The sequence below is a fragment of the Nicotiana tomentosiformis genome, chromosome 3 (assembly GCF_000390325.3).
Source record: "Nicotiana tomentosiformis chromosome 3, ASM39032v3, whole genome shotgun sequence".
In the NCBI taxonomy this organism is placed as follows: domain Eukaryota; kingdom Viridiplantae; phylum Streptophyta; class Magnoliopsida; order Solanales; family Solanaceae; genus Nicotiana; species Nicotiana tomentosiformis.
Genome location: NC_090814.1, coordinates 87,233,123 through 87,257,624, shown reverse-complemented (window position 1 = coordinate 87,257,624; position 24,502 = coordinate 87,233,123). Strand labels below are relative to the sequence as shown.

Sequence of the window (24,502 nt, the reverse complement as noted above, 5' to 3'; positions counted from 1 at the left end):
AACCATAACTCCGCCTTTACATCAATATACATTAGCTCCCAACTTCTTTAAGCACAATTACATCAAGATTTACCACTATCATGGAATATTTTTCACAATCAAATACTTATTTTTTTCTTTTTTAATTCAAGTGGCTCTTACTTTTTCAATACAATGCACCTTTATCCTTATTTCATTAGTTCCACTCAAAAGCCAAATCAACCACCCCACACTTCAACTTTTACAAAGTTCATAATAAATTTAAGTGCTCACGAGAGGTTAAAGGTTCAAATAGATGGCCAATTCAAAATAAATGGGTAAGGCTTGTAATGTGGTTGCCAAAGAAACAAGATTACATGCTCAAAGGGGTTAAATACGATACATAACAATTAGGTGGGTAAAAGCATATAACTGGCTTAACAAAGAAATGCCTATATCACTTCCCAAACTGAACAAAACTACTATTTCGCGTTGCAAACATACATGGCAAGTTCTAGACAGCAAATGCAATGCATAAAACACACCAAAACCTCACATACACATGATTCACTCATGATCGAACTCATCAAGACACTCTAGTCAAAGCAGTTAAGCAAAGTTAAGATCATATAATTTAAGGTACTTATACAAGAGTAAAAAATTGAGCCTAAGCGTCACAACTAAAACACTCACTATTTTCAAGGCATAATAAATTCAAGAGACATTGCTTCCAATTTAAATCATACACAAGGTTTCCTACTATTCTAAAAAATCAAAAACTAACTACTCTCGGTTCAAACAAAACCCTTGAAAAAGAACCGTGGCACAAAGAAAAATCAAGGGGGAATTATTACACTACCTAACAAAAGGAAATCTTTTTTGTCCTTTTCTTTCGACTTTAATCCCTCAAAAAACCCGTCGAATGATACCCATCGCCTGGAAAAGTCGAAAATTTTAAAGTTTTATGTTTTTTTTCTCATTTTTCTATCTCTTACTACTAAAACAACAAAACTAAATTACTAACACAGATACATACAACATATAATTTTCACTACCCCACACTTTAAGTTGTGGCATATCCCGAACCAATGCACACATCCATGCAGACAACTTCTTCTCGGCCTTCTAGGGGTACACCCCACACTTTTCTTTCACTGCAGACTTCTCTTTTGAACCCTTCACCTTCCACTCAACACTTGTAGCTGTCTTCTCTTTTCTCACCCCCGTTTCTACATTCATCTTGAAAGTCACCGTCTCTTCACCCACATTAAGCATGAGCTTTCTATCATGTATATCTTAAATTGCTCTATCTGTTGCTAAGAATGGTCTTCCTAAGATTAGGGGTATCTCCTTGTTCTCCTCCATCTTCACCACTATAAAGTCTACTGAAAATACGAATTATCTACCCGAACTAAGACATCGTCCACTATCCCCTAGGGTATTATAGTTGTTTGGTCTTCCAACTGCAAATATATTGGTGCAGACCTTATCTCTCCAATCTCATTCTCTAGCTTCCTATAAATAGACAAAGGCATTAAATTAACTGAGGCACCAAAATCACATAAAGACTTATCAAAACTAATAGTGCCTAAAGAGCAAGGTATAATAAAACTCCTTAGATCTCCACACTTTTGTGGGAGTTTGTTTTGCAAGATAGCACTACAATGCTCTATGAGCTTGGCTACTGATGTCTCCTCGATTTTTCTCTTCTTTGTCAGGATTTCCTTCAAAAACTTAGCATAAGCTGTCATTTGTGAAAGTACTTCTGTGAATGGCAAGTTTACATTAACCCGTCTCAGCATATTTAGAAATCTCTCAAATTGCTTGTCCAACTTCTCTCTATAAATCTTTTGGGGAAAAGGTAAAGCAGGCATGTGCTTGCTCTCTTAAGATTCATCCCTCTTTAATTCTCCTCCTTCTTCTTTTTCTCAGTTCCCTTCTTGCCTTTATTCTTCTTATCAACTTTAGTTTTTAGCTGCTCCCCACTTTATTTTTCAGGTACCACCTCTCTTTGGATAGGGGTGGGCTCTTTCACTACTTGTCCACTTCTTAGAGTTATAATATTTACCGTTTTCTTGTGGTTTCTTTCAGTATCGGTTGGCAAAGTACCTAGGATCCTTTCAGACAATATGGTGGCAATTTGTCCCACTTGCTTCTTCAAGTTTCGCAGCCCTGTGCCAAGTTCTTTGATAGTTGTACCATGAGCATCTAACCTCTCATCTGTCTTGACAATAAAGGACTTCATCAGATCTTCTATCCCAGGTTGATTGGATTGTTGAGGTTGAAACTGATGCCTTTATTGATTTTGGAAGCCTGGAGCTCCTTGTCCCTGGAATATAGAGTTATTTTTTTCTATGCATTTGCAGTACCCCCAGGTGAACTCCATGAAAACCCGGGGTACTTCAGACCCATTGCATTGAAGTTATAATTCCCCACAACATTTACTTCCTCAGTTGAGGCCTGACACTCATGAGTAGGGTGCCCTCTTCCACATATATCACAACTGTGTTATTCTCACTTTGTATTGAAGCTAAGGTCAACTTCCTTATCTCTTTCGCCATGGCATCAAGCTGTACCTGCACAGATGTGTTAGAATCAACCTGGTGAACACCATTCGCCCTTCTTCTTTCAGCACTTTCAGAGGGCCACTAATTTGCATCTTCAGACAATTCATCGAGAATAGTGACTATCTCCTATGGTGTCTTTTTCATCAAAGGGCCTCCAGCTGCATTACTCAATGTTCTACGTGTGGCTGGTGTCAAACCATCCCAAAAATCCTGGAGTTACATCCAGAGTTCAATTCCGCTATGTTGACACTTTCGAACTAATTCCTTGAACCTCTCCCATGCTTCAAACACAATTTCAGTCTTTCTGGCAGAAGTTATGAATTTCTCTTCTAAATTTGCCCATCTTTGCTGAGGAGAAATATTTATCAAGGAATTTTCTGGTCATCTCCTCCCATGTTCTAACTGATCCCTGGGGCAAGCTTCTAAGCCACTGCTTTGCATCATCTTTGAGTGTAAATGGGAATGCCCTTAAGTAAGCTGCATCTTGTGAAACACCATTGTATTAGAAGGTGTTCATAATCTCCTCGAAGTCCATCAGATGTGTATTTGGATCTTCGTTTGGCTTCCCTATGAAGACCCAACAATTTTGAAAAGTTTGGAGCAACCCTTACTTCTATTCGAAATTGTTCACTGCAACTGGAGGTGGTCTAATACTTGACAATCCTTAGTTGTAGACCAGTCTAGCATAATCACCAAGTGGTCTCCCCGCCTCGGGAGGTATATTTCCAAATTGTTCTGCAACCAAGGGTCGATTCTGAGCAATTCTCCGAGCCCTCTCCTCTTCATAGACAAGTTGTGCATTTCAAAGAGCATCTTCCTCCGCATCTCGTGCAACTTTTTATCGTTGTTGGACTGCCTCTCTTGCAGCCAAATAAACATTATCATCATCTCTAGCCATAATTTCTTTGGTTGAGGATTTCCCAACCTTCTCTATATCCCCCGAGAGATTTCTTTCCTTCCTCAACTGTCGTAGTTGTTTCTCGATTTCTGGTTCGTATGGTAGCACTTCCTTCCCAGACGATCAAGTTATGCACCAATCTAACCTGTAGCCTGCGCACAATCAAAGAACACCAAATGTAAAAAAGGGAAAATAAAATAATATAGCTTGGAGTTAAATATGCTCGCTAGTCGAATATAGTATAATATAATATCGTATCTACATGGATTGGAGTTAAACAATATTTTCATAGTTTATAGCTTGGTTTCTATCCAAGATGATCAATAATTGAGAATTATGTGATTAAAACTAAAACTAACTAAGAATCTAGAGCTAATTGACTATGACAATTGCAACAAACGTAAGCAAAGAAGATATCAATGAGAGAAAATAGGGGTTGATTGGATAGGTGCAGGATAAATGTCTGGAATTTAACTCTAGTTAATTCACTTCTAATGTCAAGTGATTCTCTCGAATTCACTCAATTATTAGTTCAAACGTTTTGTAAAAACTCCTCTCTCGATTAAGTCTCAACCTCACAATATGAACCAATTTAAGCTCGGTGAAGATATGCAAGAATTCGTAGTGGATTGGTCTTTAGGAGAACCTCTTCTGATTATCATCCTAACTAGGTTTAATCAATAATTCAACTAGCCTCTTTTGATTACTAAGAAGAATTAATGAACTTAACCCACAAGATAATGCAAAGATATCACAAGTTATGCCTCTCTCGATTACATGAACATATGAATATATATGCAATAATTAAAACACCCAAAACGATTCAATGCATAAAAACTAAAGTCAATATCCATAAACAAATATCAATACACCAAATTCATCAATCCCTAAAGAGAACTACTCCATAGATATAGAATAATTCATCACAAATATAAAGAAAAATATAAAACGATCCAAACTTTTATCTTGAGTGAGGATTAAATGATGAATCCCTTGTTCTTTCGCTTCTCCACCTTTTCTCTAGCCTCCTTAGGTCTTATATACCAAGTAGGGTCGGCCACAGATGAAAATACCTTATCTTGCGCGAAATAGGAAAGTACTTTGTAAAAATTACATAGGCGCGCCGCATGGGGCGACGCGCCACGCAGGACGTTAGTGGGAAGGTTTAGAGAGTTAAAATCTATCGGGAAGCCGGATAATGTACAGGCGCGGCGCGCCGCCCCACGCGCTGCCCCACACGCCGCGGGTGTACACTTTTCTCAGAGTCCGGCTTTTTACTTTGATTTTGACATCCAGACGTGGTATTCGACCCCTGAACGCAATCCCGACTTAATCCCTTGGGCTTTTACTCAGATTTCAAAGCTCCAAATAGCTCAAATTAGCTCCATAACATTTAGATTGTTCGAAATTCTCCTACAAGGCATAAAATACATAATTAGTGCAGGACACTAGCGATTAAAGCTCAAGCTCAATTAAAATGCAACAAATTAGAGTGCAATAAGCGACTACAATACGAGATTATATCCTACCATCATAGAGCCCATGGGTAGACCTGATTTCAGAGAAAAGATAGAAGGGGTCAATCAATTTCTTCACATAAAATATTGATACAAGGTGAGTCTGAGTTACCATGGTTTTTGGCCTTCCACTCGTATTTAAGGGCCAGTTCTTTCCACGTGCGGGTTTCAGGCGTAGTGGCATCGAAGATCTTCTGGACCCACTGGTCCAAGCCTTCAACCTTCGGTGGGACCCATCGAGTTGTTGAAACATGCGAAAGATGGAGGATCAATACGGGTATAGAAGAATACCTAATAAAAGAAATATTAAACAAGGAGCTTACGAGTGCGGTTCCATGCTTTCGAAAAGGATGAAGTCGTTGTCGGAATGATGTTGTTGGTGGCAACTACAACAAAATGTTCCATCTACCCACGGTCGTTATCATCATCCATGCTAGATAACAGAGCATGGTGGCCACGTTTGCTGAAATTTATCATTCCCTCGCGGAAGATTTTGGGGGAATAAAGATTCATCACATGAGCTTAAGATAGCTCCTCTCACGTCTCTTGGCACAAGCGTCGAAGATAGTCAATTGTCCTCCACACAGAAGGACTTACTTGTGCTAAACATACCTGATAGCGGATGCAGAACTCTGCAATAACGGAGTCAAGCTCTCCACTCAAAGAGAACACACCTAAAGTAAATGGATACATGTAAAAATATGTAAAACCCTCATTGGGAAGGGTCACTCGATTCGATAGTTCAGGAGCAACAATATCCAAATCATGGAAATGGCAGTCTTCCTTCACAACAGGAATACTGGAAGAACGGATGGAAGAAGGATATCTGCCAACAACCCATGTGCGAGGGAGAGCCAAAGGGAATTTCTCTTCGAAGTCTTTTGTTGTAACAAGACTTCTAGGAATGATGGAATCCACCGTTGGAGGAGCAGCATCCTCGGCTTTGTTCTTGCCCTTTGAAAAGCTAACGTTCTTTTAAGAAGAAGCCATTTGGATGAAAGGAAAGTTTTTTTGTTTGAAGGGAGTTAAATAAAGGTTTATTAACAATAAGAAATCTTTTAGAAAACTTGGAAAATTATGATATATAAGGGGAGAAGGTTGATGTGTATAAGTAAAAGTTTTAGCGGCTAAATTCATGACCATCACTACCTCGATAATCGGTAAAAGTTATGCTGAATCGTGAGATGACGCATGTTCGGGGCATTAAATGCGGAGAGACGTGCGTCTAATCAACCGTCAGAAGCCTTCAGAGGGGATCATAGTAATTCCCGCCAAAAGAGTATTTCTACCAACTTTTCGGTGACACAAAATTATGTCACTAGAAAGCAGATGGACTATATGTATAGGGTAAAGTATGTTATGCTACGTGGTCGCCCAAAAGAGGGACACGTAAAACCTAAGACCGGGGATAGCCAAAATCGAAGGTAACAGTCCCATCTGTCATAGGAAAGAATAACGCTCATAAGGATGCAATAAATACTCTTCGCCAAGTAGCATTTAATGGAGAATATTCCACAACATTAAGTACGTTGCCCGTTACAAGGAGTTTGGCATTTATGCTCACCGTCACATCTTCATCAATGGCCCTCATAATTGACATTAAAGAAGGGCACGATCCTAGGACCTCCTTTCCTAGATGCAGTTATAAATAGTGAGCTATGTTATCATTGTAAGGACACGAATTTTCTGGCAAACTAATATTACAATCTACTCAAAGCTCTAATCAATTTTACCTTCTTATTTTCTGTTCTTGTTCTTATTACTGTTGCGCCCGGAGGCTTCACTACTAGAGTCTTTATTTCTGTCATTTCGTCAATTATCTTGTTATTTCAGGATCGAATTAATTTACTTGTCTAGAAATCACGTATAAATTCAACTGTACCATTTTACGGGTAAACAATTATTATAGAGGTCTGACTTTATAGCAATGATCAACTTTTGCTTGCTTAAGGCCCTCAAAGTATGCTTAAATGAGAGTCATATATGTAAAAAAAAAAACATGTTATACATTCATTTTCGTTTTGCTAGCTCTCTCACATACGACAACTAATCTCTTGAGATAATGCTTTTTTCATAGAAACCCTATGAAATGTAGTAATTAAGTAGAACTAATACGTCCTTCCATGTACTTATATGAACATATCTAATTATGGTTATTTAGGGAACATGCATTTTACCAGCTTGATACGATATTGCAAGATCGATCAAGTCGCATTCATAATGAACAAAATAATATAGTTGATGGGTGAGATTTAAATTAACGAGTAAAATAATATATTACCGTGCATAAATATTGTTACGAAGAAAGTTGGATTCTCCCCCAAAAGAAAGACCTTTTAAGTGCAAAGGAAACATGGAAACAAATATCAGTTTGGTCTTGTAACATGTATCCTATTCAAGAGTGATGAATAAATACAATATATATTTTTGGTCCTTTTATATGAGAAATATGTTACATTGGGAATTCTTGGAACTATATTATTGTAGAATATAAAGTAACAATACAAACTTGACATAACACATGAATAAGTAAGTGGTGAAATATTTAATAACTAAGATGAATTTGTGAATATTCACAAACAAAAGGATCAAAAGTGCACATTTCAATTAATTAAATGAAATGTGCTCAATTAATATCCTGAAGAATTACAATCAGATTTTACCAATAACTTAAGGACCAGAAGTGCTATTATCTCTTTTTTCTATTGGGTGCCCCCAAAGGGACCTCAATTTTTCCGCATCTCCTTTCATATTTCCTCCCTGTGGTGAACTGCCTCTTTATTGAGTTAAAAGACTAATTTGTCCTTGACCATCCAGCGCAATTAGAAATAGAGGTGTTCATAGTATGATACAATACGATTTAAAAGTTTTGATTCAATAGTTTCGATTTTTACTTTTTAATAATATTGTACTACTGTCATTCCTAATTAATTTTATTTGGTTCCATATTTTTAAGTTTGGTTTTGATAATGCGGTACGATATCGATAACTATGTTTTTTTGGTCCATGCCATAGAGATTTATGTCGCAAAGAAATGCTAAATAAAAGAGTTAAATATTAAAAAACTTAAAAACTTTATTTCACAATATCATAAACAACTACTACTTAAGATGGCAATGGTTACCAACTATCTAAATTCACATATTTGAATTAAACGCACTTTAAAAAAATGTCCATTATATCAAATTAACACCTTACATACACATACAAAAATATCCAAAGAAATCAAAAGTAATTCCTTCTTCGTTAGTTGCTTATCACATAAAGGGCATATTTCAAACTACGACAGGCAACCTTTTCAATTGTATCAACAAGCTATTCATGTAACTAACCAAAAAAGAAATCTCAACTTTTAATAATAAAATCTATAATTATATTCTAAGTCTTTTATATAATTTAATCATTAAATTTAGTATTCCAAGTCTTTTTATTAACTTATATCAAATTAATTAAAATTATTATTTATATAACAATATGTAATTAAGAATTTCCATACAATATTGATATTTCGATACTTATTTTTTAAATATGGAATATGATATGCATATTTTAATATCCAAATGAAATTATCTGGATTTCTGGTATTTAGCGCACACCCAAATTTCACAAAATGTCCTCCCCCTACATCCATCTGCGCTAGTAACGAACCTCATCGCTTCATCTAATCTTCTCCCTTCTCTCCTTTTGTCGAATTCGTCATCGTATTAAGGGGAACAAACATAGAGTCTTCGGCTGTCAACAACATGCGTTCGGATTCCGGGTCGGGTTTTCCCTCAACGGTGAGAATCTCTGGCCTCAACTCCACCGGAAAGGGCGGGCCAGCGTTTGTTGGTCAGGTTTTCAGTATGTGTGACCTTTCTGGGACCGGTCTAATGGCTGTTTCTACTCACTTTGACATACCCTTTCTCTCTAAAAGGTAATCTTTTATATTCTCTTTTCCTATTTCAATGGAGCTCTCCTTCTACTTAGCATGTCAGGTTATGTTTAGCTATTAAAATTGATATGGATACAGACAAATTGTGGTTTTTTTTCTTCTGTTGACTCATTTGCTGCTATTGCACTCTTTTGGCACAAGTAGGAACTGAGAAAGTTTTAGTATTAGGTGGCATGATTAATTGTGGGAGTACTAAATACTTGAAGCATGTAACATGTTTAAATTTGGACAGTTTTAGTGATGTAATCCAGTATGGCCAGATAGGAGGTAGCTAATTACTGTTTTTAAAGCAAAATTGTATACTGCAAACAGCATAAGTGTGACATATTGAATGCTAGCAATCAGAAAGGACACGGAAAACAAAATGAAACAGATGTATGAGCGTAGTGAAATAAGAATAAAGCTTTAGAAGCTCTAGTATGAGCGTACATTCGTTGAAGCTCAATAATCAGCTTATTCAGAAGAAGTCACTAGGTTGAGTTCCGAATTCTTCAGTGGTCTGGAAGATTGCATAAATAAGTCTAGATTTTTTTTTTCCTTTACTATTTATTATTGAGGAAATGACTGAATAATAGGGGCATTGCTAGTCAGTAAAGCAGCTACAACTTCAAAAGGATTAGTAAAACTAGTGGAGTTATATACACAAACTCTACTTTGCTTGCCCAGTAAACTTTAAATTACTCATAGCATAATCGAGTGTAGAGGAATGAAAGTAGCATCCCTCATAGCACTGAAAGGCCACAAAACTATTGCATTTCATAGAGGTCGCCAAGATTATGGGTAAGAACTAGTAAGGCTGAAAAGCCATTGTTGCTTGTCCGTGCCTCTCCTTACTAGATTTTCTCCGAATAGGTTCCTAGTATCAGTTTATGTTCGTCATCAAGAGAGGAAGAATGTTTACCATCTCAATTTAAAACATGTTTAGTGGAAAAAATAGCAATTAAATACACACCAGTGAAATATCTTAGGAAAAATTTCACCAGGAAGTACAAAGTTACATGTTTAAATTTTTTTATTTTATGTGTAAATTACAGCCTTATAAAAAGTAAAATAGTTTCTCTTTTGCTTTTGCAAGCATCTTGCATAAAACTAGGAGTCTAATGATTGATAGGGTTTTTAGTATTGTCACATATGTTTCATTGATAATCCTGTATGGCAATTCCCCTTTGATCTGCAGCTGTGCCTTAGAAACTATTACGGGTTTTCTCTCCAATATGCTGCTCCATGAAAGATAAATATAAAAACATGAAGGAAGAGGTGTCTTATCTTTGTTTTTGATCTTTCAGTTTTAGGTTGAGTAAACTACTTTTGCTCATTTTGATCTTTCAGTTCTGGTTTGACTGTTGAGTAAGCTACTTTTGCTCTTTGATCCTAAGACCCAAATGTGCAGCTGGAAAACATATCTTATTTGGTGTGTGCTGAAGCTTTAATGGAATGGTTGTCATTGGCAAGCAAATTCCTTAGCTTGCCACTAGCCAGTATATTTATAATATTTACATGAAGTATGTGATTTTTTAAATTACTATCTTATCTTCATCATATCTTTTCATACTAGTCAGTAGTTCGAGAAGTTTTTGAGTATTCCGTGTCATTCATAAGATCAATTTTGTGATATCCAGGACACCTGAATGGCTTAAGAAAATGTTTGCAGCAGTTACTAAGAGCGAAAGAAATGGTCCTGTATTCCGATTCTTCATGGATCTCGGTGATGCAGGTCTTATTTGAACCACTTAGATATTTGTTTCTGTTAATTATATGATGCCATCACTCTCCCAGGAAATGGATAGAGAATTAGAGACCCATTACTATGTTTTTTCCAATAAAGTAATAAGAGATCAATTACTATTAACATTGGGATCTTTGAATTTTGGGACCTTAGCCTACACCCTCCCTCACTTCCCTTTTTTCTTTTGTTATTGTTGGTTGGACTGTTGAGTGACAATGCACTAATGGTTCATGTTCACACGGAAAATATCATTTTAAACCTTGATTCTTGTAACTAGAACTCTTTCTTTTGTTTATAGAAAAAGGGATCTGAATAAGTTTACGTAACTGGAGTCCTTTCATTTATTTTTCCCCTCAAACTGAATGACTCCTTGATGGGGAAGTCCCTTATATCTTGCTTGATAGGGTTTTATAGATCTCTCACATGCTGGATTTTTTGTTGTTCCAGTTTCTTATGTTAAAAAGCTGAATATTCCTAGTGGAGTGGTGGGTGCATGCCGTCTTGATTTAGCATATGAGCATTTTAAGGTACTTTCTTGGTGAAAACTGTGAATATGATGTCTTCTTCTGTTTTGAAATCGGAGTCGACAACTTTAGAGAGTTTAATTGCCCCCTGTTTGTACTAAAAGGTGCACGGACTGGTTGAATGGATAGTTGGTGCTTACTTGACTGCCCAATTCTAATAGGATATTTTTCAACTTTTATGTTTCTGATCATATCTCAATCAATATCTGATGATGAGATAATTTTACAGCACAGGCCAGCAAATGTCAAACCACAAAGAAAGCAGATATTTATCATCAAACTGCATTTAAATGAAAATAAAGATAAAAAACAAAGAGAAAGGAGTTTTGGTTTTGTGTGGGGGGTTTGGTTTTGTGGGGTGGGGTGGGGTGGGTGGGTGTTATATGTAGGAATTAAGGAAGATGGACTCTTTATCACGAGCTCATAGTTAGGAAAAATAGGTTGAGTCAACAACGAGAACTTGTAGAAGAAACATACTAATCTTGAACAAGGAGCTGGAGAGAAGCATCCCAATTTTGTTTGGGAAATCTAAGATTAGGAACAAATTGGATCTAGTCCTGCTTTATGGCTAGTTTGGGAATGATGTAGATTTAGTTAACCTACTTTGCTTTTAATCAAACTAATTGAATATCGTTTAGGATTTATCATCTCTTACTTGGCAAATTCATTCGTCCGGTTTTTTTTCTTCTAGAACTTGCATGACGACATATTATATAGGGATTACGGTATCAAACTAAGTATAGTGTTATATGCGTTGGTATTTATAAATATTCTTTTTGATAAGAAACAGTTTCTCTGCCCTTCCAGGGTAGGGGTAAGACTGCGTACATCCTACCCTCCCCAGATCCAACTTGTGGGATTACACTGGATTGTTGTTGTTGTTGTTGATAAGATAATTAACTTTATTTAGTTGAGTGGGCAAAAAAGAACTCCCGCATACATAAAGGAACTTCATGAGTGCATCAATCTTCTATACATAAAGGAACTTCATGGGTGCACCAAAAAGAAACAAAGGATAAGAGGCTACTCCTAAATTGTACAAACTTCAACCCTACCCCATGGTCCCCATCAAAAGCTCTCCTATTTCTTTCTCTCCAAACAACCCAAATAAGTTATATATAAGTTCTTAGTTCTATATATATTTTGGTTTAACTTAAATATGTTTTTTTTTGTATTATTGAATTGTAGCTTAAACTATTAAAAAGGGAACATTTTATTTCTATATTATAGGTCTGCAACACGCCCCTCACGTGTGATACTTTTTTGAACCAAGCACGGAGACGTATTTTATTGATATGCAATAATGATAGTCAAATGCTGGATTTCTGCCTGCTTTAATACCAAGTTGAACTGTGTGAAAACTCATTTAAAAGCTTAAGTGGTTAAAGATGAGGAATTTGAATTTTTTTCTTATAGGTCAAAAACATGTATGTTAAGCGATAAGATATCAACTATGTCCATTTCAAAAAAAAGATATCATCTATGTATGAAGGAACAATATTTTAGGAACAAAATATATATATGGACTGCTTTCCAGATTTACCCCATTATTTGATCAAATTTGATTCCTAAAGATGTAGGATTTTTTTTTCCGCCGAGTTAGGATGAGGAAACAGGACCAACCCATCTCCTACAATATCCAGATTAGTGAAGTTTTCATCATGGCAGAGTAGTTTGTGGGTTGTGTAGAAAGAGAGATGTGAACTTGCAAGTTGTGACTGGTTAAGACAGTTTTGACTTTTGAGGAAAGTGATACCTCTTAGAGTTAAGGATTCCCTTCCACCTGAAAACTATTGATAGTACATTTACCAGGTTCTGGGGTTCTGTTGTCACTTCTTACCAGAAACTTCATGATGTTTTCATCTTGAGAAACAATTTTAACACCATATTAATTTTGTGCAGGAAAAACCACACTTGTTCCAATTTGTTCCCAATGAGAAACAGGTTTGATCCTGTTTTGAGATATTGATTTGATTCTGGAAATCAGCTGGTAAAGTTATTTATTTATTAGTCAGCTTAAAATCTCTATAAATATTTGGTGCACATTCAGGTCAAGGAAGCCAACAAGTTGCTTAAGGCTATGCCACAATCTGGTGGAAGGAAAAAGGTGGACGGTGTTCCTGTTTTCAGTGCTCAGAACTTAGATATTGCTATAGCAACTACAGATGGTATAATATGGTATATTTATCTGCTTTATGCATTTTCATTTGTTTCTGATCAGTGAAGTAGCTCAATACTCCCCATCTTTGCTTTGTGAAAACTTCAATATAACATACTCTTTCTGGCCCAAATCAACAACAACAACAAACCCAGTGGAATACTACAAGTGGGGTCTGGGGAGGGTAGTGTGTACGAAATCTTACCCCTACCTTGTAGAGACTGTTTCCAATAAACCCCCGGCTCAACATAGTCGCAGCAACAAAGCAAAGGAAATAAAGTAATGAAAAGACATGGAAAAAGTAGTAACAACATTAAGATAGTAACGGAGATAGTAACATAAGCGAAGCAGAAGCACATCAGATAGATATAGACAACCAAGAATAAGACTAGATAAGAGTAATACTAAAACTACCAAGTAAGGACGAATAGAAAGCTCTATCACCTACTAACCTTCCACCCTAATTCCCGATCTCCATAACTTCCTATCTTAGGTCATGTCCTCAGTAAGCTGAAGAAGCTTCATGTTCTACCTAATCACCTCTCCCCAATACTTCTTTGGCCTCCCTCTACCTCGAATATTCAATTTAATATGTATGGTTATTAAAATGAATGGAGGGTAAAGGTAGGTGGTATAATCTCACTGGTAATTCGTATAGGAGCTATCGCCGTTTCACTCCTATTCGTTGTTATGATATTCTATGTTCAAATATCGGAAATTCATGAAGAAGTATTGTGCTATTTACTGGTAAGCAGTATTATTGGACTGATCTTTTAATGTGTGAATTATTCAATATCCTTTATGGAAGATGTGGCGTCATATGGTGTCTTTTTGACTTTTGAAGAAAAATGAACAGATAAAAGGTGGATTCTACATGTTACCCTTTATTGTGCAAAACTTTCTCTAAAGCTTTCCTTTGGGGATGGTGGAGTTTATTTTGGGAGAAACCTAAAAATGAGAGATTATTTATTAATATGAGATAGAAGAAATCGTCATTAAAAGGAAACCTAAATATTGGCCAGCTTTATGACTAAACACGATATTTGCATGGTGTTCACTTTTTAGAATTATTCTCCTTTTCAGGAGTCCTACTTCTGCAGATAACAGCATCACTAGATGCTTTGGTTGAATGTTCCTCATGAAACCATTTAATATGATCATATTCAGCAAAAGCTTACATCATCTCTCTTATTTCCTAAAGGAAAGGAGAAGAGAAGGATTCTAATTTATTGGGGGAGCTATTGATATCTAAGAACTCATTCTCTTATTTGGTAATTTGTATATCATGAAATTCCTATAAATGTAGGTGCTTTCCTTAGCCCTTTTGTAAAGAAAGGCCGGAAATGAAAGACGAAAGTCCAGGTGTCAAACAGGGGATCTGAATTTGTAACCTTTTGTGATCCAGCAGGAATGAATGCTGAGAATCGGAGGAGCATGAGTTATAACCCAGATTAACTTAGAACGATTAACTTAATCGGGACTATATCCTCATAAGAATATAGGAATATCTGATCTCTTATCAAAAGAATTGACCAATATGGAAGATTGTAGAGTCTAATACAAGATATTCAATTTAGTGTTAAGTATAATGATGTTCCATAAACTAACTCGAAGTAGATAAGGGCCGGTTTAACCGCTTTTATCTAGTCGTTTGTAAACAATGGCAGAGTATCAATTCAACGCACTTTCAAGGATGAGGTGATTGACTGATCTTAGGTGTAAAAACTCTTAGATAAACCATCTTCTTTCGTTATCAAAATTAAACCATCTTTTTCATCAATTATTTCTGTAGATTTTCAGACTAACTGAAATGTGAATGAAACAGTTTTAAGATAAGCAGTTTTGAAGTATATGGCAGAGTTTGTGGATGGAATTTTCGACTGTCCAATCCACCCTTTTTTAATTTTTTTATTTAAATTCTAATTGCGGACTCTCCAGTTCACCTTTTGCCCATACTGCCGTATCAACTGACTATTCTGAAAATCTATTTGTGTCTGCTTCAGTCTTTACTTTTCTTTCTTTTTCTCCCTGTTATCTTATATGTATTTGTTCATCTTCATCTTCTTATCAGGTATACTCCTTACTTCTTTGACAAAAACATGTTAGATAACATTCTTGAAGAATCTGTTGACCAACATTTCCATTCGCTGATTCAAACAAGACACATGCAACGCCGAAGGGATGTTTTTGATGATAGTTTGGCTTCCGAAGTAATTGAAGAGATGGGAGATAGTATGTGGGAGCCTCCTGAGGTACTAAACTGGTCAGGCTCGAAAGTATGTGTTAGGGGCAAAACAGATAGTGATGATTTTACTTAACAAACAAGGATAGTGATAAATTTTCTAAGGTGGTTTGCCTTTGGGTTGGAGGCGGAGAGAGTTGGACAATAAAATGTTTTGAATTTTTTTATATATGGATATGAGGATAGGGAAAGCTGTCAATCACCAATTTTTTTCTTAAGATAAGCAGTTTTGAAGTATATGGCAGAGTTTGTGGATGGAATTTTTGACTGTCCAATCCACCCTTTTTTTAATTTTAAAAAAAAAATTCTAATTGCGGACTCTCCAGTTCACCTTTTGCCCATGATCAAAGTACACCAGCAATTTTGGTTTCTTCTCTTTTCCCACTTGTTAATCTTTGATTGGTTTTAGCAGTTCGTTTGTTTAGTTGTGCCGTGGAAAATACAAAATATAACTAACCCATTGGTTAAATGATTGACAGGTTCAGGATGTGCTCGATGAAGTGGGTCAACCAGCGATACCTTTAAGTGTAATATCAAAAGCTGCTGAAATTCAGCTTCTACATGCTGTCGATAAAGTTCTTCTAGGGAACAGGTGGTTGCGAAAAGCAACAGGAATTCAACCTAAGTTTCCTTACATGGTTGACTCATTTGAAAAGAGGTAAGCAATCCATTTTCAAGAGTTTCTTTGGAGGGAGAAGTGTTCTTTTCACATGGTTCATGGCTTAAAATCTTTCAACACTGATGATATGTCTTCTATTTTATGTGGCATTGTCAGCAGCTAGAGCTGGGTATCTTAGAATTCTCCAAGCTGTAAGCAAATATTTGGATGGTAAAAACATTTGATGCAATATCTCAATCCCAAGATTTTCTTTAATTTTGCAGGAGCGCAGCTTCTTTCCAGAGAGCATGCAGGATTTCCAGTTTTGTTAATAATTCTCAGTTGGAGGCTAATGATAACCAACTACAGTGCATCAGCAGTTCAGCAGTCGAGGAAGCAGATAATGTCTCTAATAAAAAACAACTAGGGCTGGATTTGCGGCTCCCTTTTGGGGGTTGGTTGAGTCCTGCATGGAGTAAAGGACAGAAGCAGCAGATAATACAAGATAAAAGGTCCCATTCAGTTTATTGGTTTCATGAAAATAACATGCCATCTTAAGATTAATTCGCTTTGTGGAAAAGAAACTAAAATTTTAATTGTTAATACTGACAGGGAATACAGAGAACTACATCCGTCACCTTTGCTTCCAAAGATTACTATGGTTGGTGTCTCAATGGGTGAGGCTGGGAAGGTGAGCAAAGCCACTTTGAAGAAGACAATGGAAGATTTGACGAAAGAACTGGAACATACAGATCAGAAAAACTTGTCTGGAAATAATGTTGATGAAATAACATTTGAGGAGAGGGATCCTCTATTTGTAGCTAACGTTGGTGACTATCTTTCTAGTGCAGCAAAGGGAGGTTCAGCTCGATGGGTTCGAGGAGGAGCCCTTTAATCAACCTCAGACCAAGTTTTGTTGCTTCTCAATTAGCTGCTTACATGTAATACAGGAAAATGTAAATTAGTTTGCCATTGCTTGGCTTTACAACTAGTAGCTAGTGACGTGTTAGTTGTCTCAGGTTTTAGCTGAAGGAAATGGCCTTTTTTGCATCAATTGGTTACAGTAGGTCAATATCACAACCAGTGTTTTAAAGGGAGGACGGAAATTATGTATGTACTCGAGATTTTGATCCCAGTATCAGTTGTAGTTTATAGATTGTTGTACAAATGTATACTTTTTATTTTTCAGCAGTTAAACTGCTGAGTTTCTTAGTGTACTTCAATACTCAAAGAAAAGATAGTGATACTGTGATCTGCCATACACACTAAAACTGAGAGACATTATAATCATAGTACTATGCTAGAAATGCATCTCTGTATGCATGCATGCACATGTGCCTTTTAGCTATAATGGCACTTCTACCACGTGTGCCTTTTTCTCTTATTAACTTAGTTAGGATAAGTTCAAATCAAAATGCTGGTTTTGTTAGAATATACTCTGGTTTCGTCCTTTCATTTTCCCCTGTAAAGGTTGATTGAGATTGTTTGTGGAAGTGTTCTTATCTTGTTGATGCGAGTTGCTTTTGCTTTCTTTGCATTCATCTCTAGTGATGCCTTTAGGAGTAGGATGTAGACTGCAACGAATCCTTAAACATTTCTATTTATCACTATGTTCTCCTTTTCTGTTAGTCAAATCATGGCTTTAGCTTATTGACAACTGAGATGATTCTATAAAGCTGGGTGTAGCATGTTACTCCATCAAAATGGATTTTGCAGTTGTCTTCTTCATTACTATACACTTGAAGAAGTTGGGAGATGTGACAGAGTTCTAACCTCGTAAAGTGATTTATTAGGGCAACATGCATGAATATTTACAGTTCATGTCACAAAAAATCCATGATAGTCAATGAAAGCACAAAAAAGGGGCAAAAGTGCTGTCTGGCTTAGACTTATAGTCTTAAACCAACCCCAACAGGTAGCACCAAAGAATAATTAAGAAAGCAACCCGATACACTAGGCATCTCACGTTCAATCAGGATTCGAGAAAGGGCCGCACTCCTATGAATGTTAATGTAGGCAGCCTATTCTGACATTAATGTTTCTACGGGTGTAATGTAGGCAGCCTATTCTAATACTAGTGTCAGTGGCTAATTCTAAGGATCGAACCCGTGACCTTTGTCATACGAAAACAACAATACTATTGCTTCAAAGCTGTCTTTCAAGTAACATCAAAGAAAATAAAAAAACTTGTTAGTGAAGAGATAATTGGAAGTTGCCTTAGTGGATTTCGTTTTGGGGGGATATGTTTGCTAAGTGCGCCCGTTTCTCTATGTCCTCACGTTATCAAGTGAAGATAAGCACTGGATTAAGTAGGACCTTTCACTCAAATCTGGTGATGTGAGACTAGGACAGACAAAATGGCTTTGAAATGGAAGATCAATTTTCTTGTTCATTTGCACAATCTTTTTCCTTCTGGCCACTGAGGTATCTCTTCATTGCTACTTGTATTTCTTCTGCCAAACCCACAAAAAACTCATGCACATAGGAGGAAAAGACCGTCTTTATATTTCTAGTTACTTTCAAGATATATTAACTGCTTTATGAAGTTAACCTTAGCTTCTTTAATTTACGGATATTGTCAATCTATTACTTTTCTTATTAACTCTCATGATGCAAGTACTTTATGAATTACAGTAAGTTATGTATATAAATTAGTGCCGTTAGCAGGTTACTTGCAATTATTTTTAGGTATTAAATCCATGCTTACTATTGACAGTTACATGTAGTTGGCTTTTATAAAATGATAATTTTAAGATTTCTTCATTGTTGTCTAAATATTGGACCCACTGGCCATTACTTTATGACTTTATCTTTTGAACATATTACATGTGGACCTGTTTTTACCTTTTGTAATTTCTTCAAATGTAACGTTTGTTGTTTGAATCTCTTTATTCCTTTTTGGGAAATCACTAGAAATTATGGTGGCTGCCGAAGCTTTAGGGTAAGTTCTACAGAGTGGTGGTCAAACCAACGATATTGTATAAAGCTGAGTGTTGGCCAGTTAAGATCGTTCATGTCCAGAAGATGAAGGTAGCAGAGATGAGGATGTTCAGATGGATGTGCGGGCACACCAGATTATATATGATCAGAAATAAGGTTATTCGTGACAAGGTGAGTGTGACCCCTATTGAAGACAAGATGCGGGAAGCGCGGCTTAGGTGGTTTGGTCATGTTACGAGGAGGAGCACAGACGCCAGAGTTAGAAAGCGTGAGAGTTTGACATTGGAGGGCCTACGGAGAGGTAGTTGTAGGCCAAAGAAGAGGTGGGGAAAGGTGATTAGGCAAGACATGGCGCAACTTCAGCTGACCGAAGACATGACTCTTGATAGGAAGGTATGAAGATCGAGGATTAGGGTAGTAGAGTAGGTAGTCTAGAGTGTTCATAACAGTAGTATTGGCACGCAGTCTCGCTTTATGTTGGTAGTAGATTTTTATGACTAACTATTATTTTCTTTCATTATTGATTACCTTACTGTCTTGTTGTTTTTATTCTGCTTTTATATGATTTTTTGGTACTATCCTTTTTTGTCTATATTTTCATTAATGTGATGCTTATGCTTTTCTAAACCGAGAGTCTATTGAAAACAATATCTCTATCCTCACAAGATAGGAATACGTTTTGCATACACACTACTCTTTTCAGATCTCACGGTGTGGGATAATAATGGGTATGTTGTTGTTGTTTTTGTTGCTGCAGTAGAAAGATACATGAAACAGTTCCAATAATCTTTTGGTTGATGGTGACACATGTGCGCAACTTAATTCTTCATCAAATAATCACAAACGTTAACGTTGGACCCTTCTCACGGCATGTATCTGTCCAATTAGGGTCTAGCTCAAAGTTAGATACAAAAGGTCTGGTCATGTCTAATCAGATTTGATACACCCACTCAAAGTTTAATTAGTGACTTGAGTTTAGAAGAATTATCGGTTGAATACTTGTCCTGTTAATCGGGTGATAGCTCAGTAAAGTACCCCACTCACTTTACTTTTACTGACAGACAGAAAAGACAAGAGAAACAAATTCGGTAATTAAAAAAATAAATAAACAATTATGAAGAAGACTGTCTTCTCTCTGCTTCGACCCATCCTCGTGTCCATTGTAATTAGGTCACGTTAAAAATTGGCATCAGATCATGGCAGGGGCAGATCTAGAAAGTGAGATACGAGTTCGGTGAATCTAGAAATTTTAGTTCAAATTACTTAATATGTACAAATTAAATTCAAAACTTAATATATTAATACATAATGTCACTGTCCTAAAATTTAAATTTTAGCTACGTCTTTAATTGCAAATAGTGCTTAGTTTTGGTGGTTCTCTATCAGTTTTTCCATGCAATGATAGCTTCTACGACGGTTAGTAGTGATAGCTGTCTTTTAAATACTACCTTTTCTCCATCTTCTCCGCCAGTACCTAAGGCTTTGCATCTTTTCTTTTCGCTTGACATCACAGGGCCAAATTCAGTTCCCATTAAGATAGCATATTTCTTTGATTTATAATATTATTGTTATTTTGCATAAACAATAAGTGAACACTTGAATCAGAAGGTATTGTAATATGTTTGCAATCAATATAATTGTATTTTTTTAGAATAAAATTTTTCTCACCAAATCTTCCATGTCAAAATGACTACTAAGCATGCTTTTAATATCTCTAATAGTATTCTTGTTAGTGCCAAAAATTAATAAATCATCAACATAAAGGCAAATAATAATATGTGAATTATTTTAAGACTTATAATAGATGCACTAAACACGCTCTTTTGGTTTAATCAACTTTCAATCATGCAAGAATATTCAAATTTTGCATGCAAGAATATTTTTCTTACATTTCTTATATCACCACTATTTCTAGAGTTACGAAAATTCATAATCATAAACAATAGAATCACATATTCATGAAAAATGTAAAGTAATTATTTTTTTACCTTTCCTCCGCTTGAGTTAAGTAAATAGAAAAGTACTTTATCCTTCCATCTCTTAAAGGGAGTGACGTTGAACTGGAATGGCTGTTTGGATCTCCTACTTTAATGTCCATAATTTTTTAAATTGTAACAAAGTTGAATCTCCTTAAAATTATTGGTGAGAATACAATTACAAATGAAAGTTAAAATGTCACCACAACAAAATCTTCACTCGTCCAACAATAATCTTCTTGACTTATCACCCCAGGATACAATAGCCCGATGTATGACTCAAACAAACTACGAACAAGTTATTGAGTCCAAAGCTCCACCACTTGATACACATTGTAGGCATATCGGTTTTATCAGAACAACATTCAAAATAATTTGGACTATATTTTAAATATAGTAGTCCAAATAAATATTACGGGCTAATATAATTGAATTAATTATATAAGTCTAATACATATGGATTAAAAAAATAAGTCCAAATTCACTGGGCTAGCCCATTTAATTGGGCTAAAGTGATGAGTCCACTTCATTAAGCCCAAAATGTCATTTTTCTAGAGGCCCAGTTGGTGCCACATGTCAAATGACGTGCCACACCAAGTCAAACGAAAGAGCTAATAGGATCGTGCCACGTGTCAAAATAACAAGGCATGCCAAGCCAAATTAAAAGGCAAATGAAACCGCGCCACGTGTGCAAGTGACATGTTCTGGCCAATCAAATGCGGCCTCGTCACACTTCAATTTGATTGGTCGGAAAGAGTTTGTTATTATCATAACTCTTCCCTCTCACAACTATAAATATGGGTCTTCATAACCCAGAAAAGTTATAACAAGAAGCAAGAAAGAGCTCGTGGATCAAACGCTGCAAATTTCTCCGCATGTTTCAAGCTTCAAGCAATCAAGTTCAAGTTCAAGCTCAAGAACGAATAACAAGTCAACATTCAAGGAGTACGAGTTCAAATCAAAGTTCGTGCTAGTTAAATTCAAGATCGTCTTTCGTGGCAACAAATATATATCCAAGCTCAAGCTCAAAGGCCCTTAAATTTATTTACTGTTGGAAAGAAGAATCAGAGAAATCATAGAGATTGTACACTCATATTATTTAAAATCAGAGACTACGATTGTTGTAATATTTTCGGTCTTGATAATATTTTCTCGACGCAAATTTAATGTCTACAAATTCTGGCATGCCCAGTGGGACAATCTCTACCTCTCATCTCAACTTTTCAATCACCAAAGTTTAAGAACATCAAAATGGCTTCAAAGAAAATCAACCCTAGATCAACTTTCACTAAGGCTACTAATTCCAGGTTCTACGCTGATGTAGAAAGCATCCTCGATGTTACCTTTGGAAGCTTTGGACCAACTATAAGGAGCAATGCAAGATCTTTAGGACAACAAGCACTCCAAGTGCCATCCGCATCAACCCCTATTTTCGGATCTTCATACTCAAAAGGAGCAAGATCTTCCACAAACGCACCCGAAGGAGGAAGCAATGTTGCTGAAAAAATTTAAAAAACTCTTGCTCTGCTTGACCTCTCCAGATCCAAGAACTATGTTATGAAGGAAGATGATGATGCTTCAAGTGATGGATCCTCTTCACTTATACCGCATAGCGTGAGCCAATCGAGGATCAATCTGTGTGACAATCCATGCTACTCTCCATCATCCACAACAATCATACAAGCCATGGTGACAAACACTTCATCTATGGAGGAGCAGTTGACAAACTTGACGGAAGCAATCAGTGGATTGACCAAGTGCATGCAAAATCAAGATGCTAGAATCGACAAGCTAACAGATAGGGTGGGAATCTTGATGGAAGAAGAATCCACCCATGCACTTGGCAAGCTCCCAGAAGTTCTAGAAAGTGATTCACCCCCCAAGACAAGTAGCATCCGCTAAGGCTATCCCTGTCTCATCTGAAGGGATGATTCCAATCGATTAACTGAAGGAGTTCATTGAAGGAACTATTAATAACAAGTATGAAGTTACTTCCAAGTCCTCCTTTACATACGCAAAGTTATACACTACAAGGGTTGATATATTGAAGATACCGACTGGCTATCAACCTCCAAAGTTTCAACAGTTTGATGGTAAAAGTAATCCAAAGCAACATGTGGAGCACTTCGTTGAGACGTGCAACAATGTTGGAACTTATGGAGATTACCTCGTCAAGCAGTTTATCCGCTCGCTAAAAGGAAATGCTTTTGACTGGTGCATAGACCTCGAGGCTGGATCTATTGATAGCTGGGATCAACTAGAGCAAGTGTTCCTTAATCACTTTTATAATACGAGACGTACTGTGAGTATGATAGAACTTACAAATACTCGTCAACGAAAGGGTGAACCAGCTATTAACTTTATCAATTGTTGGAGGAATGCAAGCCTCAACTGCAAAGAGAGGCTTAGTGAAGCTTCTGGCATAGAGATGTTCATCCAAGGCATGCATTAGGAACTGCGCTATATCTTGCAAGGTATCAAGCCTAGCACATTTGAAGAACTTGCGACTCGTGCCCATGACATGGAGTTAAGCATGGCCTCCGCTGGAAACGAAAGGCTGCCTATCTATGAGCCTCGCAAAGGGAACGACAAGCAAGAAGTTAGGAAATAGAGCAAGTTTGTACCCAAGTCTGAAAACAAAGAAGTTATGAATGTCAACATATCACTTGTGAAGTTCACAACTAAGGTGAGTAAGAAACAGAGTACGAAATCCACTTCTTTTCAAGATAAACCAAGTGAAAAGTTAACTCTAAAATAAATGCAAGAGAAGGAGTACCCATTTCTGGATTCTGATGTGCCAGCAATTTTTGAATAACTCCTCGAGTTAAATATCCTTGAGCTTCCGGAGATGAAACGGCCAAATGAAGCTGGTAAAACGAATGACCCAAATTACTGCAATTACCATCGACTCGTGAGCCACCCTTTGGAGAAGTGCTTTGTCTTCAAGGACAATGTTATGGACTTGACTCATGAAAAAAAGATCGTGCTTGAAGATGAGAAAGCAAGCGCAAACCAAGTTTCTATCACCTCTGTCTCATTCAGTCCAGATGAATTATGTAGTTTTAAAGAAAGTAAAGATGACGAATTACTAGAGAACAACAAATTTGAAGTCGTTCAACCTGATGATGATAAAGATGAAGGTTGGACGTTGGTGACTCATCGTAGGCGTCACAAAAGGAGCTACGAAAAGAATCAATAGAACAATCAACAAGAAAAATTATGGTAAAAAGACCAAGGAAACGGAATCCAGTTAAGCATTTGAAGAAGGAAAAAGTGGAAGTGCACCACCTTCAAAAGCCAGGACATCCAGTGACCTTAGGGGAGTTCTTGGCAAGTTGGTTTCACATGAAGATTTCCCAAGAAAATGGCAAGGCCTTTTGTTATCATGCTGGTGATAAGTGGGAATTTTGACTACTTATTAGCGCCTTTTAGCTTTTGTTTTAATCTAAAAGCATTGAAATTGT

General features: G+C 36.6%; 1 protein-coding gene and 1 non-coding gene across 2 annotated transcripts; both read left to right on the top strand.

Annotated features, from left to right (window-relative positions):
* Positions 1 to 2,757: 2,757 nt before the first annotated feature.
* Positions 2,758 to 2,862, top strand: LOC117273433 (small nucleolar RNA R71). The gene has a single exon (XR_004503436.1). It is a non-coding gene; the product is annotated as a small nucleolar RNA R71 (small nucleolar RNA).
* Positions 2,863 to 8,529: 5,667 nt separating this feature from the next.
* On the top strand, positions 8,530 to 17,381 carry LOC104120357 (uncharacterized). Its single transcript, XM_009632108.4, has 9 exons — positions 8,530 to 8,856; positions 10,494 to 10,588; positions 11,048 to 11,127; positions 13,027 to 13,068; positions 13,175 to 13,302; positions 15,354 to 15,534; positions 16,004 to 16,182; positions 16,407 to 16,634; positions 16,735 to 17,381. The coding sequence occupies exons 1-9, from the start codon at positions 8,684 to 8,686 to the stop codon at positions 17,015 to 17,017; spliced, it is 1,389 nt and encodes a 462-aa protein (XP_009630403.1). The 5' UTR covers positions 8,530 to 8,683; the 3' UTR covers positions 17,018 to 17,381.
* Positions 17,382 to 24,502: the final 7,121 nt, after the last annotated feature.